The sequence below is a fragment of the Orcinus orca genome, chromosome 3, assembly GCF_937001465.1.
Source record: "Orcinus orca chromosome 3, mOrcOrc1.1, whole genome shotgun sequence".
Lineage (NCBI taxonomy): Eukaryota > Metazoa > Chordata > Mammalia > Artiodactyla > Delphinidae > Orcinus > Orcinus orca.
This window is the reverse complement of record NC_064561.1, coordinates 22,319,621-22,343,465: the sequence shown is the minus strand read 5'-3', so window position 1 is coordinate 22,343,465 and position 23,845 is coordinate 22,319,621. Positions and strand designations below refer to the sequence as shown.

At 40.0% G+C, this 23,845-nt stretch overlaps 3 protein-coding genes across 7 annotated transcripts in view; 2 read left to right on the top strand and 1 right to left on the bottom strand.

Annotated features, from left to right (window-relative positions):
- Nucleotides 1-23,845, top strand: part of LOC125963841 (UDP-N-acetylglucosamine--peptide N-acetylglucosaminyltransferase 110 kDa subunit-like) — a 673,346-nt gene that overhangs the window by 518,992 nt on the left and 130,509 nt on the right. The window lies entirely within an intron of this gene.
- LOC125963856 (metabotropic glutamate receptor 7-like) overlaps nucleotides 1-23,845 on the top strand; it is a 205,624-nt gene that overhangs the window by 126,440 nt on the left and 55,339 nt on the right. The window lies entirely within an intron of this gene.
- Nucleotides 573-13,370, bottom strand: LOC125963834 (UDP-N-acetylglucosamine--peptide N-acetylglucosaminyltransferase 110 kDa subunit-like). Of its 4 annotated transcripts, XM_049707395.1 has the most exons (5): nucleotides 9,855-13,370; nucleotides 8,206-8,370; nucleotides 4,170-4,390; nucleotides 3,686-4,009; nucleotides 1,923-3,065 (listed from the first exon to the last, which is right to left on the bottom strand). In XM_049707395.1, exon 1 carries the CDS (start codon nucleotides 13,256-13,258, stop codon nucleotides 10,118-10,120), a length of 3,141 nt encoding a protein of 1,046 aa, XP_049563352.1. In that variant the 5' UTR covers nucleotides 13,259-13,370; the 3' UTR covers nucleotides 1,923-3,065; nucleotides 3,686-4,009; nucleotides 4,170-4,390; nucleotides 8,206-8,370; nucleotides 9,855-10,117. The 4 variants fall into 4 exon arrangements, with proteins under 4 accessions (XP_049563349.1, XP_049563348.1, XP_049563352.1 ...); XM_049707392.1 differs by lacking the exons at nucleotides 1,923-3,065; nucleotides 3,686-4,009; nucleotides 4,170-4,390; nucleotides 8,206-8,370 and adding exons at nucleotides 573-734; nucleotides 8,533-9,120; XM_049707393.1 differs by lacking the exons at nucleotides 1,923-3,065; nucleotides 4,170-4,390 and having other exon boundaries at nucleotides 3,297-4,009.

The following is a 23,845-nucleotide window of genomic DNA, read 5'->3' as shown; positions in this document are numbered from 1 at the left end:
TGTAAAATGGCTGCAAGGTCACAGCCTTGAGGGCGCTGGAAGTCTATTATCCTATCCCACATTAAGTAGTTTGGTGAACTTCCAACGTCCGTTCATCTGCAACCAAGCTGGCAAACTTTAACTGATATTTCAAGCAGGTAAAAACTAAATTAAAAGAAATCCTTACACTGATGTTCCTTGATTCACACTGTTAAATGGTTCATTAACATGTAATTCTGGCTAAGAATTACATTTGAGACTCCTTGCTCAGATTTTCGTTAACAGTACAAATCTTTGAGAAATTCAAGTTCTTATTAATCAATAATTTGTCAGCTAGGCTACATTCAGGCATCAGCTGCAACTACAGAATAGGTGCACTGCCTCAGCGCTTTGGAAAGACATAATCTAGAACACTACTAGCAGACAAAATATCTGTTACTAGACAGCACAGGTGCAGTACAGCAAGACAAAAACATATATTCATGTGTGCCGCGGACCAGCCGGAGAAAGAGGATTTCACCGCCCAGGGTCAGAAGGGAAGGGGTAAGGAACTGAAGTAGCACCGACGAATGGGGTCAGAAGGACCAAGACAATTGATGGTTGCAAGGCAAATTTTATTGCGCTACAGTTGCAGATTATCTAGACTAGAAAAAGGAAGGTTGCCAGATGGTGGTTTACATTACCTACAGACTGTCTCGGCTCAAGGTTAACTTCCCTGGGAGGAAACCCATAAACCCAGAAGCATCAAAAATAACCTGCATGTGCAGGGGGAAGACAGCTTTGCTTGTCTCATTTTACATTCTTTCTGATCTCTGGGCCCTGGTGATTTGTCTCCCATGGAATGGAACAAGGAGGGGAACAAGTAGGGACAGTCCCTTCGAGCAGCGGCGGCATGCCTGGCATGTCCTTACCTGCTCTCAAGGCTGACTGCTTCCCACAGGTCTTTTTTATTTTTTAACTTTTGCTGCAAAATAATTCCATGAAGTTTAGTGCCGAGAGTAGTGTACTGTTGCATGAGGATACGAAACAGACATGAGAAGATTATTATCAATAATAGGCAAATTATGGCCAGGGTAATAAATCCTGACAACCTTCCAGTAATCCAAGACTGAGGGTTTAACCACTTTAAATGATCCAGTAAAGTTTGAATTACATCTTCTGGCGAAACATCATCAAGATGTGTATTTTGTATATCCTGAATTTCAGCATTTAATTTCTTAAGATCAAGACTAATATTATTATCTGACCAAACACTCAGCAGATGCATTTTTACTTTTTCCCATTCCCAAATACAGTCACTGTACTTTTAAGGAGTAACACACATCCATGTATACTTTGCATGACAAGCTAAACGCATCCTCAATTTTAATGCTGCCATCTGATCTCCAATCCCCAAAATTGCGTTTTTAAATTCATCTAACTTGTTATTAATCCGTAAATATATGTGACTTTGTAAAGATAAAGCAAGACTGGTATGTTGAGATAACTGATTAGCAAAGTGAGCATGATGAATACTCTGTGAAAGAGCAAGACCGGCAGTGGCCACGGTAGCAGACAGAGCAGCCGAGGCAGGTAAACTTACTATTAGCCACCCAAGAAAGCGTCTCCTTCTCTGCAAGGCTTTAGAGAGTTCCACCCATGCCTGTACTCCAGTATCTTCATACCAAGGTTCTCTCAGATGTACAGGCACCATAACATACATGGGTTGCTTTAGTATAAGCGCAGATTGCGTTCCTGCAGAAGGGAACATACAACTGCTAAAAATACAATTATCACAGCTAATATTATATCCTCCTTTGGAAGAATTACCAATGTTAATAGAACCACACAAACGTGTATATGGAGGAGCAACACAAGTTATAACAGGTGTATTGGAATAAGTTAGAGCTAGTTTCCATATATCCCAGTTTTTTTGAAATGTGATAAACCTATCTATGATGGGAAAAGAAGAGATAAGAATTGACACCTTGGTATAATCTATAGTACACCATATTTGGTTATTATTCCAAGATGCATTGCAATGTTCAAAATTGGATCCAGGAAAGTTAACGGTCGTAAGGGGAGGCAATTGATTTTTTGATTTTCTGTTAAGCATAGTAACCTTACGTCCAGCTATAAGTATCCCTTGTCCTCCAAGTAAACGCTTCATACAGAAATAATTTCCTGAATCTTCACCTGTAATCTTGGCTATAGTAATAGCGGAATCCCTAAGTGGTGAGGCGTATGAGATTTGACCTCTAATATTAATAGCTTGCCCATTTTATACCAAATGATGGTATCCTTAAGATCCTCTCGTCGGCTGGTAGCCGGGCATGTAAGAGTAATGTTGGTTCCTGTAAAACGAAGGATGCCTGGAGAGCCTGACAAACTAATTGATTGATCCGTTCCCTCATAAACATCTGTATGCTCATAACTAATAGCCTTTACACATCCAGTTTCCAGATTCAATGGGCTAAGACAGACAGGATGGGTACTAAACCAGTTAGTATAATTTACAGACATATTGATTTCTTTTATATTCCCAATAAGAGGCCCATAAACAGTTATCATTGTAAAATACAGGAAACTCTGCTTCAGACCAAGATATGGGTTGTAATAGTGGAGGATCAGGTACATAGGCCCAGTAAGTTGCTGCATTAACAGAGGGAACACATGAAATGGTTGCCAACATAACCAAAAATAAAGTTACAGGTGTAACAGGATTATTCTGTTGTTTCACTGACTCTTGAGCTCATGAAACCAGTTGTTTAATTTGTCCCCAAGTTGGAACATCACTCCTTTGAGTCGTCCTGGCAAGTGCTCTCCTCTTCTTCTTCTTTTTCTGAATCAACACTGTCAAATTTTCAGGAGAGGTGCAGAGCTTCTTCATCTTCTGAACTAGGTGAGCTGTGGCGAGCCATCTATTTGCTTGACTAAGCGCTCAGGAAGCCAGCAAGGTCCAGGCACTGATCTGGGAAAGATACACACGTGACCACGTCCCCAAATCAACACAGGATCAGGACCACGCCAAGTGCTGGTTAACGGATCTTTCCAGAGGACCTCCGGAGATTGAGAGGCCAATCTTGGCTCAGCCACCAACCTTCCCCCTGCAGAGCAGCCAAATTTGTCAACAGTGAGAACATTTAAAATAAACAGAGCATGATTTATAAGGTTATGTGGCGTTGTTCTATACAATTCCCCCCTTTTTATTTTTTCAATAGTTAGCTTTAAAGATCTATTTGCACGTTCTATAATACGCTGTCCTTGAGGGTTATATGGAATGCCTGTAATATGGGTAATTTTGTAATGAATTACAAAATGTTGCAAAAGCAGCGGGCCCATTATCTGTTTTAATAATTTTGGGAAGGTTCATGAAAGCAAAACAGTGTAATAAATGAGTGATAACATGTTTAGTAGCTTCTCCGGTCTGTGCTGTAGCACAGAGGAAACCAGAGTAAGTATCGATAGTGACATGAACAAACTGTAATTTCCCAAAAGACGGGATACGAGTAACATCCATTTGCCATACATGTCTAGGTAATAATCCACGAGGATTAACAACATAATGTGGAACAGGAAGGTGAGGTAAGCATTGTGGGCATTGCTTAACAATTTGTGGGGCGGCTTCACCAGTAAGGGAAAATTGTGTGTGTAATGTAGCCGCCGACTGACGGTGTAAAGCGTGCAACGGCTGTGCTGCTTGTGAAGCAGTTTGATCATAACTTACCATAATATGAGGGTGTCCAGGACATGGACCATGAGTATCAAGAGTATGAAGATAATGAATGCAGTACATTAGCCATTCTTGACAGCATGACGAACGGAAAGGAGGAGTACGGTAAATTGGGACCTGTCCTGCTTTAGGGAAAAGAGATTGAGGAGGAGGAGTAACTTCAACTCTATTCTTGGGAGGAAAATGTACAGGATAAAGATCACGTTTAGATCGAGTTAAAACATCTGCAGTCGCATTAAGTTTAGTCAATGGACCAGGCAAGTTAGAATGAGCACGGATATACAGACCTGCAACAGGACCATCATGGGAACGAATAAGCTGTTGAAGCAAACAAAAAGAGGATGATAATTCAGGGTCATTAGTATGTCCTATGGTCGCAGTCTCCAGAAGAAATCACAAGCTAATAAGATATTTACTATCAGAAAACAAATTAAAAGATATAGAAGGCAAATGTTTAAAAGACATAATGACAGCATACAGTTCAACACGTTGAGCTGAAGTCAAGGAAGTTTCTTTAACGAGGTCTGTTCTGTGGTCAATGATTACAGTAGCCACTCCTGAAGAAGAACCGTCCGTAAAAACCAAAGGTACATGAGGAACAGGCTGTTGCCTAATTATAGAAGGAAAGATATGAGTTAAGTTTGCTGAATTGGATCAATTTATCAGCAGGGTAATGGCGTTCCAAGGTACCTGAAAATCCTGCAAGAGCAAGACCCCATTCATTACTATGTTGAAAAAGCCAATTTTGTTGACTAACTGAATAAGGGATAATAATTTGAGAAGGTTCTATACTTATAGGTTGTAAGCATCTAGTTCTACCTTGCATTATTAAATTACTAATAAGTTCATAATAAGGGTTAATAACTTTAGAGGGTGTAGTTTTCATATGAATCTATTCAATAATTCCAACAGTTTGCCATAAGACGGCAGTAGTCACATGAGGAGTTGGACAAATTATTAAGAAAATTGGAAGGTGAGTATGAATTCTAGTTAATTGTGTAGAACTGATAGATCTACTGACTATTTGTAAAGCTTGAAATCCTTCTGGAGTCATAGAGCGTGAAGAAGAAGGATCTGAATCACCTTTAAGAATATCAAACAAAGGCTGTAATTGAGCAGTAGTAAGTTTTAAGGAAGGCCTTAGCCAATTAATATCTCCAAGTAATTTTTGAAAAGCATTTCATGTTTTTAAATTATCAACTCGAATTTGCAGTTTTTGAGGCCTAATAGTAGTGTTATCAATATATTTTCCCAAATATAAAAAATGGAGATTGTCTTTGAATTTTTTTTGAGGCAATGACCAAGCCAAATGATTGTAAGGACTGTTGTAAAAATTGAAAAGCAGTCTCTAATAAAGAAATATTATCAGTGGCTAAAAGTATATCATCCATATAATGTATGAGATATAACGATGGAAACCTTTTTCTCACAGGAGTCAAGGCCTGAGCCACATATTTTTGGCATAATGTAGGACTATTTGCCATGCCCTGAGGCAATACTTTCCATTGAAATCTCCTCATGGGTTCCTTAAAATTTAAGGAAGGCAAGCTAAAAGCAAAATGTTTTCTATCTTCAGGAAACAAAGGAATAGTGAAAAAACAATCTTTTAAATCTATAACTAAAAGATGATTACTGTGTGGTATGGCTGTTGGAGAGGGTAGGCCTGGTTGAAGAGCTCCCATTATTAGCATAGTTTTATTAACAGCTCTTAGATCCTGTAATAACCTATATTTTCCAGATTTTTTCTTGATAATAAAAATAGGAGTATTCCAAGGACTACTGGAAATTTCTAAATGCCCTAATTGTTCCAGTACTAATTGTTCTGCAGCTTCTCATTTCTCCTTTGTGAGGGGCCATTGGTCCACCCATACAGGGTCATCAGTCAGCCAAGTAATTGGATCAGCAGTGAGTGGAGAATCCAAGGCGCCTAAGAAAAACCCAAACCTTGTCTATCATTTTTTATTTTCACATCAATAGGACTGACAGTTCCTTGTTGATTTGTTCCCAGACCTTTTGTGGGAAGAAATCCTTGATCCAACATCATATTAGAGACTTGAGAGTTTGGACTATAAAGTAATACTCCCATTTCTTTTAATGTATCTCGGCCCCAGAGGTTTAAAGGCAGCCCAGGCAAAACATGAGGCTGGAAATATCCTGAATGGCCCTCACTATCTTGCCATAAAAAAAAACTGACTACTTTGCATAGGAGAAGAACTTTGTCCTATTCCGTGAAGTTCTGTAATAGTAGGACTAATGGGCCAACGTTTAGGCCAGTGTACCTGCGTCATAACAGAGACATCAGCTCCAGTGTCTAACAAACCTGAAAAAACCTTTCCATTAATGGTTCATTTCATTTCTGGACGTTCTTTCCCTATCTTCTGAATCCAGTAGGCAGCATTAGACGATCCAAAAGCCTTTGTTTCTCTCTTTTGATGTTGTAAAATTTGTCCATGAGGTACAAAGGGCAAAAGTAGCAATTGTGCAATTTTATCACCAGGAGAAATAGTTATTATATTTTTAATAGTTTGTGCCATGACTTTTATTTCTCCTTCGTAGTCAGAATCTATGACTCCTGGCATAACAGTTAAACCTTTCACGGCGACACTACTTCTTCCCAATAATAGTCCCATCAAACCCTTGGGTAAAGGTCCACAGATGCCCGTAGAGAGGGCCTGAGGACCCATTTCAGGAGTTAATACATATCGGGCGGAGGTACTGAGCTCCAGTCCTGCGCTTCCTGGTGTTGCTCTGGAGAGCGAGGATATTGTATGTTTTTGTTTTTGGTTAATGTCTGATTGATAATTTGAGGAGGATACACAGACATTGCCCTTATTATTTGTTGGGGCCGGGGAAGGCCCCGGGAGGAGTTCCCCGACAGTGGTGGCCCATCCTTGTGGGCCACTGAGCAACAATCTTGTGCCCAATGTTTTCCCCTATTGCATGTAGGGCATAAACCAGGGATTTTCTGACCATCTGGAGGTTTCTGAGTAGGGAAGGAAGGACTAGGGTTAGAATTAAAAGATCTACATTCTCTAGCAAAAGGACCTGCCCTTTCCGCATTTAAAACAAGTCTTTGTTTTCTTTTGATTGTTTTTAAACCCCACTTTAGTTAATGCTGCAGCCACAGCAGCACCCTGTATATAAGTAGGCCCAATGCCTGCACAAAGGCGAATATAAGCCTCCAATGTTCCCCGTTTTCTCCAAGGTCGAATCGCAGCCTGACACTCATTATTAGCATTTTCAAAAGCAAGTTGCTTAACTACAATTGTACCAGTGAGTCCGTCCACAATGAGTCTCCCCACCGCCTGTGACAACCTATCTACAAAATCAGCGTATGGTTCATCAGGTCCCTGTCTAAGTTTTGAAAGATCTTCAGTTTTGTGTGTAGAAGGACATTTCCTCCAGGCTTGTAATGCCAAATGATTTATTTGAGGATAAGCAACAAAGGGATAAGTTAATTGATCTTGTAAAGAAAGATATTGTCCTTCCCCAATCAGCATATGATAATCAACTGGAATATTATGGGCAGCATTCTTTTCTGCTTGTTCAGCAGCCCGTTCATAAAAATCAAACTTCCATATTAAATAATCTCCACCATTTAAACAAGCTCGTGCAATAGACTTCCAATCAGCGGGGGGAAGAGCTTCTCCTGTCAACCATAGCAGCAGTAAAGGGAGCAGTGGGCCCATATTGAGCACAGGCAGATTTTCAATCTTTCAAAACTTTCAAAGGGAGAGGCTGATGCTCCCTAGTAGCTTGTTGAGGATTATTAGGACCAGGTCTTTCTATGACGGGACAACAGAAAATAGGATCTTCTCCTCGTTTTATTGCTCCTTGTACAGCGCGCTGCAAGGGACTCAGCATTTTTACAGACGTAGATTTTTGAGGAAGACAGTCCTTATTAACCTGCAGCTTTTTCACTGACTTATCTATCACAGCCATTAGAAAACCATCCTCAGGATAGTTCTCCTTTTATGTTTACAAGCCTCATCTGTTAAGTCAAAATGTTCCTCTTCATCTAAACTATTGAAATTAATTAGCTCTTTCGGTTTAGGAAGTGGCGACACAGTAGTTAATACAGTCTCTCCTTCTGTCAGAGGCTTATGTTTTTCTGACTTTACATTCAAATCAACACTATCATGAGAAGAATCTAAACATATTTTTATCACATTCCACAAACTATATGTAACAACAGGAGTATGAGTAGGCCCTCGAGACTCGTAATAATTTTTTAAATCTTCTCCAACTTTCTGCCAGATTTCTATGTCACCAGAGCCACCATCAGGAAACCAGGGAGATACACCATGGATATGCTGTAAAAATTCAGTCAACAATAAAGTTCAGAAACTTTATTACCCCGAGCTTTAAGCATCAAAAGTAAAACCTGAGCAAATAATTCATACATCTTTGAGCCCTTTTGCCCCATCTTATTTTACTTCTGACTATTGCCTTATGCCTCTATTCGTTTCACTTTTACTGGTGGCCACACATATTTTGCATAAGGGTTCTCTTACCTGCACTTTCTTTTTCTTTTAATTGCCTTCACGCTTCAGGTCCCTGTTCGAGTGCCACTTGCCGCGGACCAGCCGGAGAAAGAGGATCTCACCGCCCAGGGTCAGAAGGGAAGGGGTAAGGAACTGAAGTAGCACCGACGGGTGGGGTCAGAAGGACCAAGACAACTGATGGTTGCAAGGCACATTGTATTATGCTACAGTTGCAGATTATCTAGACTAGAAATCGGAAGGTTGCCAGATGGTGGTTTACATTATCTACAGACTGTCTCGGCTCAAGATAAACTTCCCTGGGAGGAAACCCATAAACCCAGAAGCATCAAAAATAACCTGCATGTGCAGGGGGGAGACAGCTTTGCTTGTCTCATTTTACATTCTTTCTGATCTCTGGGCCCTGGTGATTTATCTCCCATGGAATGGAACAAGGAGGGGAACAAGTAGGGACAGTCCCTTCGAGCAGCGGCCGCATGCCTGGCATGTCCTTACCTGCCCTCAAGGCTGACTGCTTCCCACACGTATGTTGCCTTGTTTAAGCCTCAAGCCCTCGATCCTTTGTTGAAATACAATAATTTCATTCCTATGGTTTTCAATACCAAAAACTCAACCTCCAGGAGGGCTAAAGTCTAATTTGTACTCCAAACCAAGTAGCAGTGCAGTTCGCTACTACTGAGACTGAATCCATAAAGACTTCAAGACCACGTCCAGAAGACAAGTTATTACATATAATACCCTAGAAGGTCTGAAACATAATTATCATATACATAGCTGGTCCTTCAGAGCTTTTTACCTATAACATGTTTTTTGATGAAAGTTATTTAATGTACTGGAGATAACTGTGACTTACTGATCAAATATTTGAATACTTATACTTACCTGGGATTTCATTTCTGCTGAAAGAAAAAGGAAGAACAGGACTCACTAAAACAAACAAACAAACATTAGAAATGAAAGTAAAAATCTTAACACACACTATCACTTTTGGAAGCAGCATAGAGGGGCAGTCAACGGTAAAACACTGGTGAAATAGGTCAAAACTCTAGGCCAAAAATCCATTATTATTATCATCAGTGACAGTACCACAACTGTGCCCTTCAGAATTAATAATCACTCCTAAGAATCTTCATTTGGCACCAGATGATGCGGTTAAGAGAAACACTCTGGGAGGTTTTGAATCAGACTTGTTTTTTTGTTAGCCAAGTTACAGGAGAATTTTTAAAGTGGGGGGAAGGGAAGAACGAAACGGACCAGGAAAAGAATTTAAGCCATCATCTATAAACCAACAAAGCACTGATAGTTCCGAACATTATGTCAGACACTAAAATGACTGATATAAGCTCAAGTGGTTTACAAAACCTATAAAAAGACTACACTAGCAAAGTCCCCATTTATCTGTAGAGTTCAGAAACTAAAACAAGGAATATTTTAGCTTAAAAGCTTATCTCAAGAGAATCATACACACTTCACATGAATAAAAATACCTGAAACCAAACATTTTTAAAAGCTCCAATACCCAAAATATAAAGAAAAATATTAATTCAGAAGACTCAATCAATCCATGATAATCACAAAACGGCTGGGCAATCTCTATCTCCCTTCCACACTAACCATCCATCCCATGGAAGACCAAGGGAGATCAGACCTTCCACACTTACCTTCCAGACCTTCCAGACACCTGGCTGCTGCAAAATTCTATGGAGACTCCTTGTGGAACAGCAGTTTCCCATCTCTTGTGTCTCTCCCTATCATGATCATGATCATGATCATGTAGGAAGCAAGTCTGGCTGTGCTATTTCTTATCATTGTCTGTCACCCATCTGCAGCATGGTATTGTACAGATAAGGAAAAAGTAGTTCCCTTTCCCCCAGAAGGTTGAGGCTCAGGTACAGGGTAATTCTCCTGTGCACACAGTCATTATTTAGGCCGACTCAGTGACTTCAACAGGCTTAATCATGTGATCAGGTTTGTTGCCAGCTGCGTAATGCTCCCACATCTGTAGATAGAGCCGCTCTAGGTCCATCGTGTATTGTTTGGTGTTGAACAGAGGGCTAGATGTTCTCTGCTTCCAGACTTTGCCACGAAGTTTCTTCAGGTATTCTAGATCAGTTCCCAGTTTCACAGCTATGTCTTCATATTCTTGTCTATTTTGAGCAATAAGCTCAAGACAGCCTAAACAAGTGAGCTGGGAAGCTGCAACTCGGGAAGCAAGAGTCTCTCCTGGCATAGTCACCACGGGTGTCCCTGACCAAAGGACATCCATCCCTGTGGTGTGTCCATTACAGAGTGGAGTGTCCAAGCAGACATCAGCCAGCTGCCCTCTCCGAACATGTTCCTTTTTAGGAGCAACAGGTGAAAAAATGATACGGTTCTGGGGAAGGCCCATATTTTGTGCATACTGTTGAATATTAGGTTCTCCTACTGCTGGAAAACGCAACAGCCACAGTACACTATTGGGAACACGCTTCAGAATATTTGCCCACATCTGCAAAGTAGATGGGTCAATTTTATATAACTGATTGAAGTTACAGTACACAATGGCATCTTCCGGTAACCCGTACTGAGAACGTGTGGTTACAATAATGGTACGGGGAACCTCCTCTCCAGTGGCAGCCTTAATGTTGATCTGGGTAGTTGCCAGTCCATTGCTAAGACTGAATCCATTAATTGTTATCTGAATTTGTCCTCTGTTAATCATTTCAATAACTGCCTCTGCAATAGTATTCATAGGAATGACAGGCATATTAAGAGCCGTATTACTGCTGTCTGCGTTGTCTCCTCCATCAGGACATTTCATCTTGACAATCTGCACATCTGGGAGACTATCAAGAAATGCTTTGAGGTCGATGCCATTCAGCACAATCCGATTGTCATAAATGTGCCCTTTGGACTGAAAATCGATGACTGCCTTCTTCTTCAGGTGAGGGAACATATTAGCATGATCGCCAATAAAGAAAGTATGGGGCATATAAGCCAGTTTCTCAGAATACTGCTCAGCAACTTCAGCAGGTGAAGTTTCCTGATCAGTGATGATATAATCCATGAAAAGCACGCCACTGGTCCCAGGGTAGCCCAGCCACATTGCCTGAATAGGAGCTGGCCTGAGAGCAAAGAGTTCATTTCGAGCACCCCTGGTATAACCATTCATATTTACAAGGATGTGTATACCATCTTGATGGATGCGATCAGCTGCTTTCCCATTGCATGGAATCTGAGAAAGATCAATGAAATGATGGGCTTCTGCCATCACCTTCGCTCGGAAGTTTGTGCCATCATCTGGGCTCAGGGCATAACAGAATACCTCAAATTTATCAGGATTGTGCATGCCTGGAATAGACTGCATAAGATGAGAAGTAGGATGATTCCCAAAGTCAGAACTCATGTATCCTACACGCAGTCGACCATCACTGAGCTTCAAGTCTTTTGGATGTTCGTACGGTGGTTTATGAAGGACACCGATCTCATCCAAGCAGAGGTTCCCATGGCTCTCAGCAATAGCCTTCCTGAAGCCATGAGAAAGAGGATAGAGCATACTATGATGAGGCTGCACAGAAGGCAACCGATTCCTCTCCAGCTGGTCAGCCACAATGCTGACCAACTTCTTCATTCGCTCATCATAGTCTGTCCAATCACAGACAATCTGCAGGCAATGAGCCAAATCACAATAAGCGTCAGGAAAATCAGGTTCAAGCTTCAGAGCAGTGCGATAAGAAGCAATTGCTTCTGGAATATTCCCTGAATACTTGTGAATGGAAGCCAGATTGCTGTGGGCATCCGCAAGTGCAGGGTTAATCTGAATGGCACGAGTATAACACTGCAAGCCTCCCTGAACATCCTGCATCTCCTTTAGAATGTCTCCCATGTTACAGTAGGCATCAGCAAAGGTAGGACTGATTCGAACAGCCTCCTTATAATGCATCAGAGCTTCCTGCAGTTTTCCCTGCTGCTGCAATACACTTGCTAAATTTGAATGGGCAACAGCAAAGTCTGCGAAGACTTCTAATGCTTTACAATACAAGCGAACTGCCTCTTCAAAGTTTCCCTGGTCTCCTTTGATATTGGCTAGGTCATTCAGAGAGTCTGCATGGGTGGGACACAGCCGCAGAGCTGTATTATAACACTCTACTGCTTCGGCAACACTGCCCTTCTCTTCCAGAGCCTTGGCTAGGTAGCAGTAAGCATCAGGGAAATGTGGTTGCAATTCAATAGCTCGCCTGTAGGTGTCTATTGCCAGATCTATCAGGCCTTGCTCATAGTATACACAAGCCAGGTTGGCATGTACCACTGCATGATTTGGGCTCAAGCTTAGGGCACAAAGGTAAGCTGCCACAGCTCTGTCAAAAATCCGTGCCTCTTTCAAGACATTTCCTAAATTGATATAAGCATCCAGAAAATTGGGGTCAAGCGTGACAGCCTTTTCAAAGTGATGAATTGCAAGCCAAATCTCCCCTTGTGCATTGAAAACACAGCCAAGATTACTCCAAGCTACTGCAAAGTTCGGTTGCGTCTCCATTGCTTTCAAATAACATGCCTTGGCTCCTTCCAAGCGACCCAGGGCCTTGAGCAGGTTCCCCAGGGCACTGCGAACACAGTACAAATCAGGATTGCACTGAAGAGCAGAGACGTAAGCTTGTACTGCCCCTTCCATGTCGCCTGCTGCTACCAAAGCGGCTGCCAGGTTAATATAACCATCGATGAAATCTGGTTTGAGATGCAATGCATGCCGGTAATGCTCAATTGCTTCCTGCAACTGCCCTCTTTCCTTGTACACATTCCCCAAATTCGAATAGGCTTCTGCCAGAAGAGGGTTCTGTTTAATTGCCAGAGTACTAAAGTGGGCAGATCTGTCCAGCCTTCGACACTGGAAGTGTAGAGATGAAAGTAATAAAAGTACTCCAGTATTGTCTGGCTCTTGTCTCCACAGCTGCATGCAGTGCCTCTCAGCTGCCTCAAAATCACCTGATTGATATTCTCGATGTGCCAACTCAGCTAACCCTTGGAAGGAAAGCATACGTTTCGTTGGTTCTGTGCTGTCGGCCACGTTGCCCACAGAAGACGCCATCTGGAGCTTCTGGAGAGAGTGAGAAAAGGGGGTAATTGAGTCCCGCTGCCGCCACTACTGGCAAGAATGTTTCTAGAGGTAGCAAATACGAGGGCAGCAGCCGTACCACTGCTTTGGCAGGCTTAAGCAGCGGCAACAGTTACAGGCACCGAACCTTAGGAACTCTGGTTGGCCATCTACCTCTCACGCTCTTGAAATCTTAATTCTTAACCCTGCCCTCTTCCACCATTTTTCTCCTAATCAGGGAATAAAAATTACCTATACACTTGCCTTAGAAGAAATCAGAAGTCAGTAGTCCAAACACTTTTCAAAATTTTGTTTTCTTACCAGTTGGAAAGGAAATACATGATTGACTTTACTTCATCATTCATATAGTCAATGTGGAAAACATTAGGGCCGTGAATTTCAATACGGTAAGATCAGAAAATTTTAAATTGGCCTTCCCAAACCACTAATAACTAACCAATGTTGTATATAATGCTAAAATCTTAGAGACTGAGTTTGATATTTTAAAAGTTCTGAAAGGATTAGCTAATTTCTCCTCATCATACTTCTCATGCCTCAAACCTGAGTATTACTTTTTCAAAATTAAATTTATTTATCTTTATTTATTTATTTTTATTTTGGCTGCGTTGGGTCTTCAATGCTGCGTGCAGACTTTCTCTAGTTGTGGCGAGCAGGGGCTACTCTTTGTTGCGGTGCCTGGGCTTCTCATCACAGCAGCTTCTATTGTTCTTCCACAACTCTATGGGTTCCTTTTTAGGTCCTATGAAGAACCCTAGAAATTAGTTCATGGAATTATAAGTTTTTGCAAAATTGTCAAAAGTGAGATATTTTAACTTCCATCAGGTAAGACCAGCGTCTCTTTCTTTGCCAATTTTCCTTCTATCATATTCCGCTATGTTGGATCGTATTGGAATGGCCACAGGCTTTTTTGAAATCTGGCTAAGGAGATTTTCTTTTTTCTGTGGTACGCGGGCCTCTCACTGTTGTGGCCTCTCCCGTTGTGGAGCACAGGCTCTGGACGCACAGGCTCAGCGGCCATGGCTCACGGGCCTAGCCGCTCCGCGGCATGTGGGATCTTCCCGGACCGGGACACGAACCTGTGTCCCCTGCGTCGGCAGGTGGACTCTCAACCACTGCGCCACCAGGGAAGCCCTAAGGAGATGTTTTAAGTGAGGCTATTATGTGATTTTCAGACACCACCATATGTAATTGACTATATACTATCGCATTACAGGAATAACTTCCAGTACTCATACTGACTACTCTACTGACTTAACCTAACACAAGACACAGAAGCATAAGGACAAAACCCACCTTACAATATAGCCATGTCTTGCACTTCACAGCTCTCAAAGCATGTGCGTTTGAAGAAGAAAAAAAGAACTGAAAAGTACAAAACCAGAAGCTAATCTGTGGAAAATTATTTCAATCATCAGGCATGTGAAAGATAAGTCAAAGATTCAGTTCTCATCAATGCTTAGTCAAAATGGAAATTTTCTTCTGTCAAGAATATACTCCAGGGGCTTCCCTGATGGCGCAGTGGTTAAGAAGCCACCTGCCAATGCAGGGGACAAGGGTTCGAGTCCTGGTCCGGGAAGATCCCACATGTCACGGAGCAACTAAGCCGGTGTGCCACAACTACGGAACCTGCGCTCTAGAGCCCGTGAGCCACGACTATTGAGCCTGCGAGCCACAACTACTGAAGCCTCCGTGCCTAGCGCCCGTGCTCTGCAACAAGAGAAGCCACCGCAATGAGAAGCCTGTGCACCGCAACGAAGAGTAGCCCCCAGTCCCTGCAAGTAGAGAAAGCCTGCGCACAGCAACGAAGACCCAACACAGCCAAAAATAAATGAATGAATGAATGAATGAATGAATGAATGAATATACTCCATCAACAATGTGTGTAATGGAATGGTATGAATGAGTATTTTATCAGAATCCCTGTAATGCACAAACCTATAGCAGTACTGAAATCAGTAATGCATTTATAATAGTAAATACTTATGAGGAAGTAATCCATAGAGGTTTTCTCAAAGTTAACAATGAAAATTAATGTGACATTATCAATAATAAATTGTGAAGCTGAAATAAACTTTTCTAAACTATTAATAACTAGAAGCAAATTCTAATCAACCATGCTACAAGAAATCTATGTCTAAAAACTACGAAGTTTATTTCTTAAAATTTTATTTCGAAAATACATAAACTGTCGTATGAGGAGGCAGTTAAAGAATATATAGCTAAAAGAGTGGGGGAAAAGTTTTATAGAGACACATCTGGCAGTAGTTCATTTCTAAATGTCATTTTTCTAGATTTTGTGACACCTATAGTATTGATATTTGAAAGCATTTAAAAAATTGTAATTTGAAGATTTGCTACTTCCAGGTAGAATAAAATATTTGGAAGCAAAACAACGTTTCCACTGAGAAAAACAAAAAAAGCCAAATAAAATAGCCTGCATTCAATCAAAAAGTTCTAGACAAACCAAGAGATAGAATCATATGGCTAAAATTCTAAGAACAGATAATACAAAAATATTTATATAAGATATTGTGTGTCTTTATCAGGAAAAGTCTTTATCAAGAAAAGACTTTAAAATCATCAGAATTAATATTATATTTTATTTATTTGTATATTATATTTATATATAGATATTTATATATTTATATAAAGAACTTAAAGATAAAGCCCTAGTTAAGGCAGTGACAATAGCAGTAGCAGTGGGAGTGAAAAGAAATGGTTATATTCAAGCATATTTTGTCAGGAAAAGTCCAAGATCAAATGTCTGACTGCACACATGGGATGGATAGACGGAGTGGGAAAAATCAAAGTTAACTATAGAGGTTCTAGTGAAGATGGGGTTGCCGTCACCCAACCCAAGGGGCTGCGATCATCCCCAAGGTCTAGGAGACTCAAAGGGAAGGTCATGGTCAGAGGCAAAGTTAATTGGTGGGAAAATAAGACTCCCAGTCTCTCCATCTCCTTATACCAGTTTTTTTGGTAACATCTTTATTGGAGTATAATTGCTTTACAATTGTGTGTTAGTTTCTGCTTTATAACAAAGTAAATCAGTTATACATATGTCCCCATATCTCCTCCCTCTTGCATCTCCCTCCCTCCCACCCTCCCTATCCCACCCCTCTAGGTGGTCACAAAGCACCGAGCGCATCTCCCTGTGCTATGCGGAAGCTTCCCACTAGCTATCTATTCCTTATACCAGTTTTGTTTTTCTGCTCATATACGTAGCAGCATTTCATTCAAGGGGAAAGTCATTGATCTGACTGGTCAAATTAAACAACATAGTTCAAGGCACATTTACAGTGGTTAGTTCCTCCACAATTTAGAAAGTCACATTCACAAGTTCCCTCTTCCTACACCGAGGAACACATTGGCCATTCCTCCAAAGTTTCCACTCCACAGAGTGGACCAGAGATGACGTTAGCCCAGAACTGAGAGCTTGGCATGAGATGGTGTCAGCCCCACGTAGAGCTCTGGCATAAATTATAACCCAACCCAGCTCTACAGAGAGCTCTGCATGGAATCCTGGGAGTAAACTCAGCCATAATAATGGGATTCTGTTTTTCATTTGCTTTTCTTCCTTGCTTAACTTTCCCTGGCCACTCTGACAAACAAACTTTCAGGCATTCCTAGGCCACTCACTAACTTTATTCCATTTAATCTCATCCAGATTCCCAAGAAAATTACTAACTATAAGGAGGGAAATTTGGAACATGGTAAGTGTTAGATGCCTGAAATATACAGGTCATTGAATCCAGTTAAGTAGCAAATTATCTGGATCTCAAATATGCCAGTAGAATAACAGACTAAGCTCAATTTAATGTACTCTTACTGGAGACACACGTAAATTCTGGGTCAATTTTGAAAAAGTTAAAAGGACATAGCTGAGATTAAAAGAAAGAAAGGAACACCTGCGTGTTTCAGAAAGTAACAGAGAAATTAAATCCAGAGAAAGAAGAGCGGACTGATGTCTGTGGGTTCCGTTCCTTAGTATAGGCCTTATGTAAATAGGGGCTGGAGCTAGAAATCTAACATTACCTTGAGGCCAGGAATTTATAGACTCAGGAGGGAACAATATTGAGAAGTTGGTACAGATATCCCACAGAAATTTCATGAGGAACTGCTTAGTCCATTAAGAGGGCCAAGGGCGGTGGTGAGGAAGATTGATATCTCTTGAAAACCTTCAGGTACAGAAAACATCAACACCTCTGAAAAGTAGGCCTCTCCTTCCCAGCGTTGTGATGGCCAGGTTGTCACTAACCTGTAAGGCCCTGTATGAATCAGAAACTGCAAGGAGAGTAATTCAAAGAAAAACAGATGCAGGATGGGTGTGGCAGTAAACCCTAGGACCCTATCAGAAACAAAATTAAAACCACTCTAAAGGGAAATTTTAACAAACCAGAGCAGATAGTATCCTAACCAGAATAGAATAATAATTCTGAGGAAGTTACTTTAGTTATTTAAGTAATATTCAACATCCAGAGCAAAATTCACTTAAGTACTGTACTGGTGGAAACTAGGCAGCACTATGGAGACAATAAAAAGGTGTTTACCATCAAAAACATCAAGGTAAGAAAGATAATGTCTAATTTTTAATTATCCTGTGGTTTATTGAAATCTTTTGGAAACCCAAAATAGAGAAAACCTAGCAGGCAATGAAGACTTAAATATTTAGAGATTTATCAACTCATCTATAAAAGCTTTATTAATCTCTTCTTTTAATACCACTCCTGAGAGGTATAAATGTGTCCAGTGATAGGGTTGAAGAAGCCTGAGAGAATTTCAATTGTTTACTATTCTTGGTCAGCTATTAAGACCTTTCAGGAGCATCTTGATTTTCATGGCATCATCCAACAAAAAGCAGGATATTTTACAGAAAGTCCTGGTCCACTTTTTGGCTTGCTTTTGTGTTTATGTTTTTGGTTTTCTCACATTGGGCGGTACATTAGTCTACCTATTGCATACTCCCTCATTCATGCATGCATTCATTCAAACAATATTTACTGAGTTGAGATATTTAATTAACACCCAATAAATGATGTTTAGATGAATGAATGCGCTTTTTATCAAAGTAAGTGTAAGTACTGAGAAAAATTACAGAATGTATGATCCCAGCCCCACAAAAGCGTATAATTGTGTTGAGGATATAACATATGCTGGTGAAATAACTAATATATCATATTGGACAGTTTCTAAGTTCAAAAATGAGTTTTTGTAAATAATCAGAGCCTAAGGAGGACAAAGAAGGGACAGTTCATTATGGGTTGAATCTATCAATAAATGTACATTTCAGATGAGATTTGAGATTGACCTTAAAGAAAGAAGAGGACTTAGATATATGAACAGAGAACAAAAAAGGCATGGTGATAGCATGTGCATGGATAGTGTGGCCAATATTTATGTTCTTCATTAAAGACAGTCAGAGATAACCCAAATGTAACTGTTTCCATGGGTCCATTCTCAGTATCCAAACAAAACAGCAAATCCTATCTTAGTGAAACTAATGAAAAACACAGTCTTTAACAAAGACATTGTGAAGGAAAGGGGGAGAGAAAGGCTTGCGTCCCACACCACACAACAAAACTTATTTAATTATTTGTTTCATTTTCTCCTTCTGAAAATTTCCTCTCCCTCTCTCTGTATGTCTCTCTTCTCCCACCACATCTGACCACACTCTACCAGCCACCTTTCCAGATCTTTCCAGAACTCTCCTAGTTTCATTATGCCACAAGTTAAACATCTCACAGGTCTCCAGGATGCATCCTCATCACTTATTCCACAAAGACAAACAAAGGACACTTCTCAGGATCAAGTTTCTTGGAAGGAAGAGGTCACGAGGAGTGATTATAAATAATATAAGGTGGAGAGCAGTGACTTAAAATACCATTTTTCCTCTTAGAATGTGAATACAGGGAACTTTGGGAAACTAGAAAATCTGGAAAGGATTCATTGATAATTATTTATTTTCAATGAATAAAACAAAATGTAACAATACGGCTAAACTCTGACAGATTAACTTTTTCAAAAGTTGCTTTCACACACCTTCACTATTGGGATGTTTCATAAACACATCTTTCTTCTTTCTTTGCAGATACTGGCACCAAACTTTCAAACAATAAGAACCTTCCCATAAGTCCCTTGCCAGGCAAGATTAAGGTATAATAATCCAAACAGATTTTTGAAGAAGATAACTGGTTGAAAGCACAGGAAAAGAGCTGGGTTTCTCTTTTTCAACGGTCACATAATGAGTAATGTGGGAATTGGTTTACAAAGTCTCTCTCCATGAGGGGCTAAGGTTAAGATTAGAACTTCTGAGGCCAGAAGAGCAAAATAACTACAACAACACACATATTTTCAAGAGCCGCCCTTTGGATGTGAGGGATTGATTTTTCCCACGCTTTCTTCAGCAACCCAACTGGTGTCTTTAGTAAATGACATAAGAGAATACAGTGTGGCCAAGAAGGCTTAGATTTCCTTAGCCCCAAGTCAGATATTCTCAAGTGACTGTCCACTCAAATTAAAAAGAGAAATTTACAAGAGGAAACTGGATACAACTGAGTGTACTTTTATTTCAACCCTTTACCTGAATGTTTTGTTTTGATTTCAGTTCTCCACTGAAGTTGCCTACATTAATATATTTTTAAGAACATTTCCTTAAGTTGAAGTATTCATTCAGTATATTCATTTACTATAATTGAGAAAAGCCAAATGACTTAGGCAAATTCATTTCTATATTGCCACAGCAGTGTATTGTGAACTAAATGACACCTGGCAGTTCTTTACTCAGACACTAACTCAATTAGAAGGCAGAACAAGGATACCTACCCATTCAGGGAAGGAAAGGTCACCTAGCCTCTGTAGCTGTCTTAGGTCTCTTATCATCACAGTAACAAACTGAAGCCTAAAAACCATACGATTATCTCAATAGATGCAGAAAAAGCTTTTGAAAAAATTCAATATCCATTCATGGTAAAAACTCTCCAGAAAGTGGGCATAGAGGGAACATACCTCAACATAATAAAGGCCATATATGACAAGCCCATAGCTAACATACTCAATGGTGAAAAGCTGAAAGCATTTCCCCTAAGATCAGGAACAAGACAAGGATGCCCACTCTCACCACTTTTATTGAACAGAGTTTTGGAAGTCCTAGCCACAGCAATCAGACAAGAAAAAATAAATAAATAAAAGGACTCCAAAATGGAAAGGAAAAAGTAGAACTGTCACTGTTTGCAGATGGCATGATACATAGAAAATCTGAAAGACACCATCAAAAAACTATTCGAGCTCAAACATGAACTTGGTAAATTTGCAGGATACAACAGATTTCTATATATAAATTTTGTATTTCTATACACTCACAGTGAACTATCAGAAAGAGAAATTAAGGAAACAATCCCATTTACAATTGCATAAAAAAGAATAAAATACATAAGAATAAACCTGCCTAAGGAGGTAAAAGACCTGTACCCAGGAAACTATATGACACTCATAAAAGAAATGAAAGATGACACAAACAGCTGGAAAGATATACCATGGTCACGGATTGGAAGAATTAATATTGTTAAAATGACCATCATACCCAAGGAAATCTACGCATTCAATGCAGTCTGTATCAACATATCAAGGGCATTTTCCACAGACCTAGAACAAATAATTTTAAAGTTTGTATGGAAACACAAAAGATCCTGAATAGCTAAAACAGTCTTGAGAAAGAAGAACACAACTGGAGGAATCATGCTCCCTGGCTTCAGACTGTGCTACAAACCTACAGTAATCAAAACAGTATGGTACCGGCACAAAAACATCCATCACTGGAACAGAATAGAGAGCCCAGAAAGAAACCCATGCACTTATGGTCAATGAATCTATGACAAAGGAGGCAAGAATATGCAATGGAGAAAAGTCTGGGCTTCCTTAGGGATGGTTTCATCAATTAATTTGTTTTCTTAAATGGACCATACTTTTCCATGTCTTTGTATACCTTGTGAGTTTTTTGGTTGAACATTTGGCTTTCAAATATTGTAATGTGGTGTCTATGGAAATCAGATTCTCCCACTTTCCCAGGGTTTTCTGGGCTTTTGATTTTTGAAGGCTGTAGTAGTCTGTTTGTTTAGGGACCTTTCCAAACTAGTTTTGCAATGAGTGTACTCCTTATCGTACGTAGGCACTGAAGTCTCTGTTCCTTTAGTTCATGTTTAGCTAATGTTTTGACAGAGATGTCCTTGAATTCCTGCACCTAAGACAAACAAAAACAAATATACACAAGCACATCCACATGCACACTCAAAACCACACACCTCTCCCCATTGTGCAGATTGCTGGATCACTCCTTCAACATTTAGCTGACCTGCACTGAGTTCAGGGCTCAGCCCATGGTAAAAGCTTAGAGACTCCTCTGGTGTTTTCAGAACATGCATCTTATCTTGAGTATGCATGTGGCTTTCTTAATTTCTCTGGACACATGTGTACTTTTTGTATGTTCTAAGTTCCCAAAGAATCTCCCCCAACTTTTGCTCCTGCATCTTATGTGGTCTATTGTATTTCAATGCACAGTCTTCTGCCCCAGCCATCTGTGCTTTGTCAGTTCACCTTGCACTTTTTTTGAGCAATGACCGCTGCTTTTCCAGACTGTGTTCCAGGTTAGCTAAGACAGAGATAAGCATCTTGTGTCAGTCCTTCAGGTAGCTCCCAGACAGGTTAGAACAGATACACATAATAATCCGAGAGTATGGGCTCTTCTGCTCCCTCCTGAAGCAGGATTGAGGGCCCCATACTACGAATGGTCTGCTGCTACTTTAAGACTATCACTGCATTAAGACCCCACCACTTTAAGACCATCACTACACTAAGAGTAGATGGGGCAAGGGCAAGTAAAAATGCCACAAAGCTTTCCTGCCATTTTCAAATTGCCTCTTCCCTGGTTCAGTATGTGTTTGGTTGCTGTAAATCTTTGCCTGATTTCAGGACTAAGAGAAACTCAAGGAACGCCACAACAAGAAACAGTATAATCAGACTCTCAGATGCCAAAAGACAGAGAAAGAATCTTTACTCCCAAAGGAGAAAGAAAAAACAAATTTGTTACAAAGCAGGGATCCTCAAAAAGATTCATAGCTAATTTCCTATCTGAAACCATGGAGGCAAGAGGCCAGACATATTTAAAGTGCTGAAAGAAAAAAACTGTCCACCAAGAATTCTATATTTGGCCAAACTGGTTTCAAAACTTAGGGAGAAATTAACACATTCCCAGATGAACAAAGGCTGAGGGCGTTTGTTTTACAACTTCCTAACAGTGCCCTATGACAAATGCTAAATTGAACCTTCAGGTTGAAATGAAAGGACACTAGCCAGCAACTCGAAGCTGTATAAAGAAATAGAAATCTCCAGTAAAGATAAATATATGGGCAGATACTAAAGCCAGTATTGTGCTACTGGCTTGTAACTCTACTTTTTATTTCTTACATGATTGAAAACACAAATGCATAAAATAATCATAAATCCATGTTATTGGGCTCACAAAGTATAAAGGTGTAATTTGTGACAACAATAATTTAAGGAGGAGGAATGGAACTGTAGAGGAACAGAGTTTCTGTGTGCTATTGAAGTTGGTTTCAATTCAAATGATATTGGTTGAACTTTAGAAGGGTGAATGTAATCTTCTTGATAACCACAAAGAAAATATCAATAGACTATATGCAAAAAGAAATGAAAAAGGAATCAAGAGTTCACTACAACAAAATCGGCTAAGCACAGAAGAAGTCAGTAATGGAGTAAATGAAGGGCAAAAATGCATAAGACATACAGAAAACAACCAGGAAACAGACAGAATTAAGTTCTTCCTCATCAGTAATTTTTGAAAAAGTAAGTGGATTAAGCTCTCCAATAAAAAGATAAATATTGGCAGAATGGACTTTAAAAACATCCATAATCCAAGTATATGCTGCCCGCAAAAAACTCACTTGATTTCAAGAGACACAAGTTAGTTGAAAGTTAAAGCACAGAATAAAATATCCCATGCAAATAGTAACAAAAAGAAAGAAAGAGAGAGAGAGAAAAAGAAAGGAAGGAAGGAAGATAGATCTGGGATGGCTACGTTAATATCACACAAAATAAACTTTAAATCAAAAACTATCACAAGATGAAAAGGAGGCCACTATATGTTGATAACAAGTTCAATCTATCAAGAAGATATAACAACTATAAACATATATGTACCAAACATCCCCCAAATATGTGAAGCAGACATTGACAGAATTGAAGGAAGAAATAGATAGTTCTAAAATCATAGTTGGAGATCAATACCTTGCTTTCAATAATGGATAACACATCTAGACAGAAGATCAGTAGAGAGGTAGGGGGACTGAATAACACATTTAACCAACTAAACCTAACAGCCATATATAGATCACTCCACTCAACAACAGCAGAATACACATTTTTCTCAAGTACACATGGAACATTCTCCAGGAAAGACCATATGTTACGCCACAATACAAGTACCAATACATTGTTAAGAAACTGAAATCATACAAAGTATCTTCTTTAGCCACAGTGAAAGGAAGG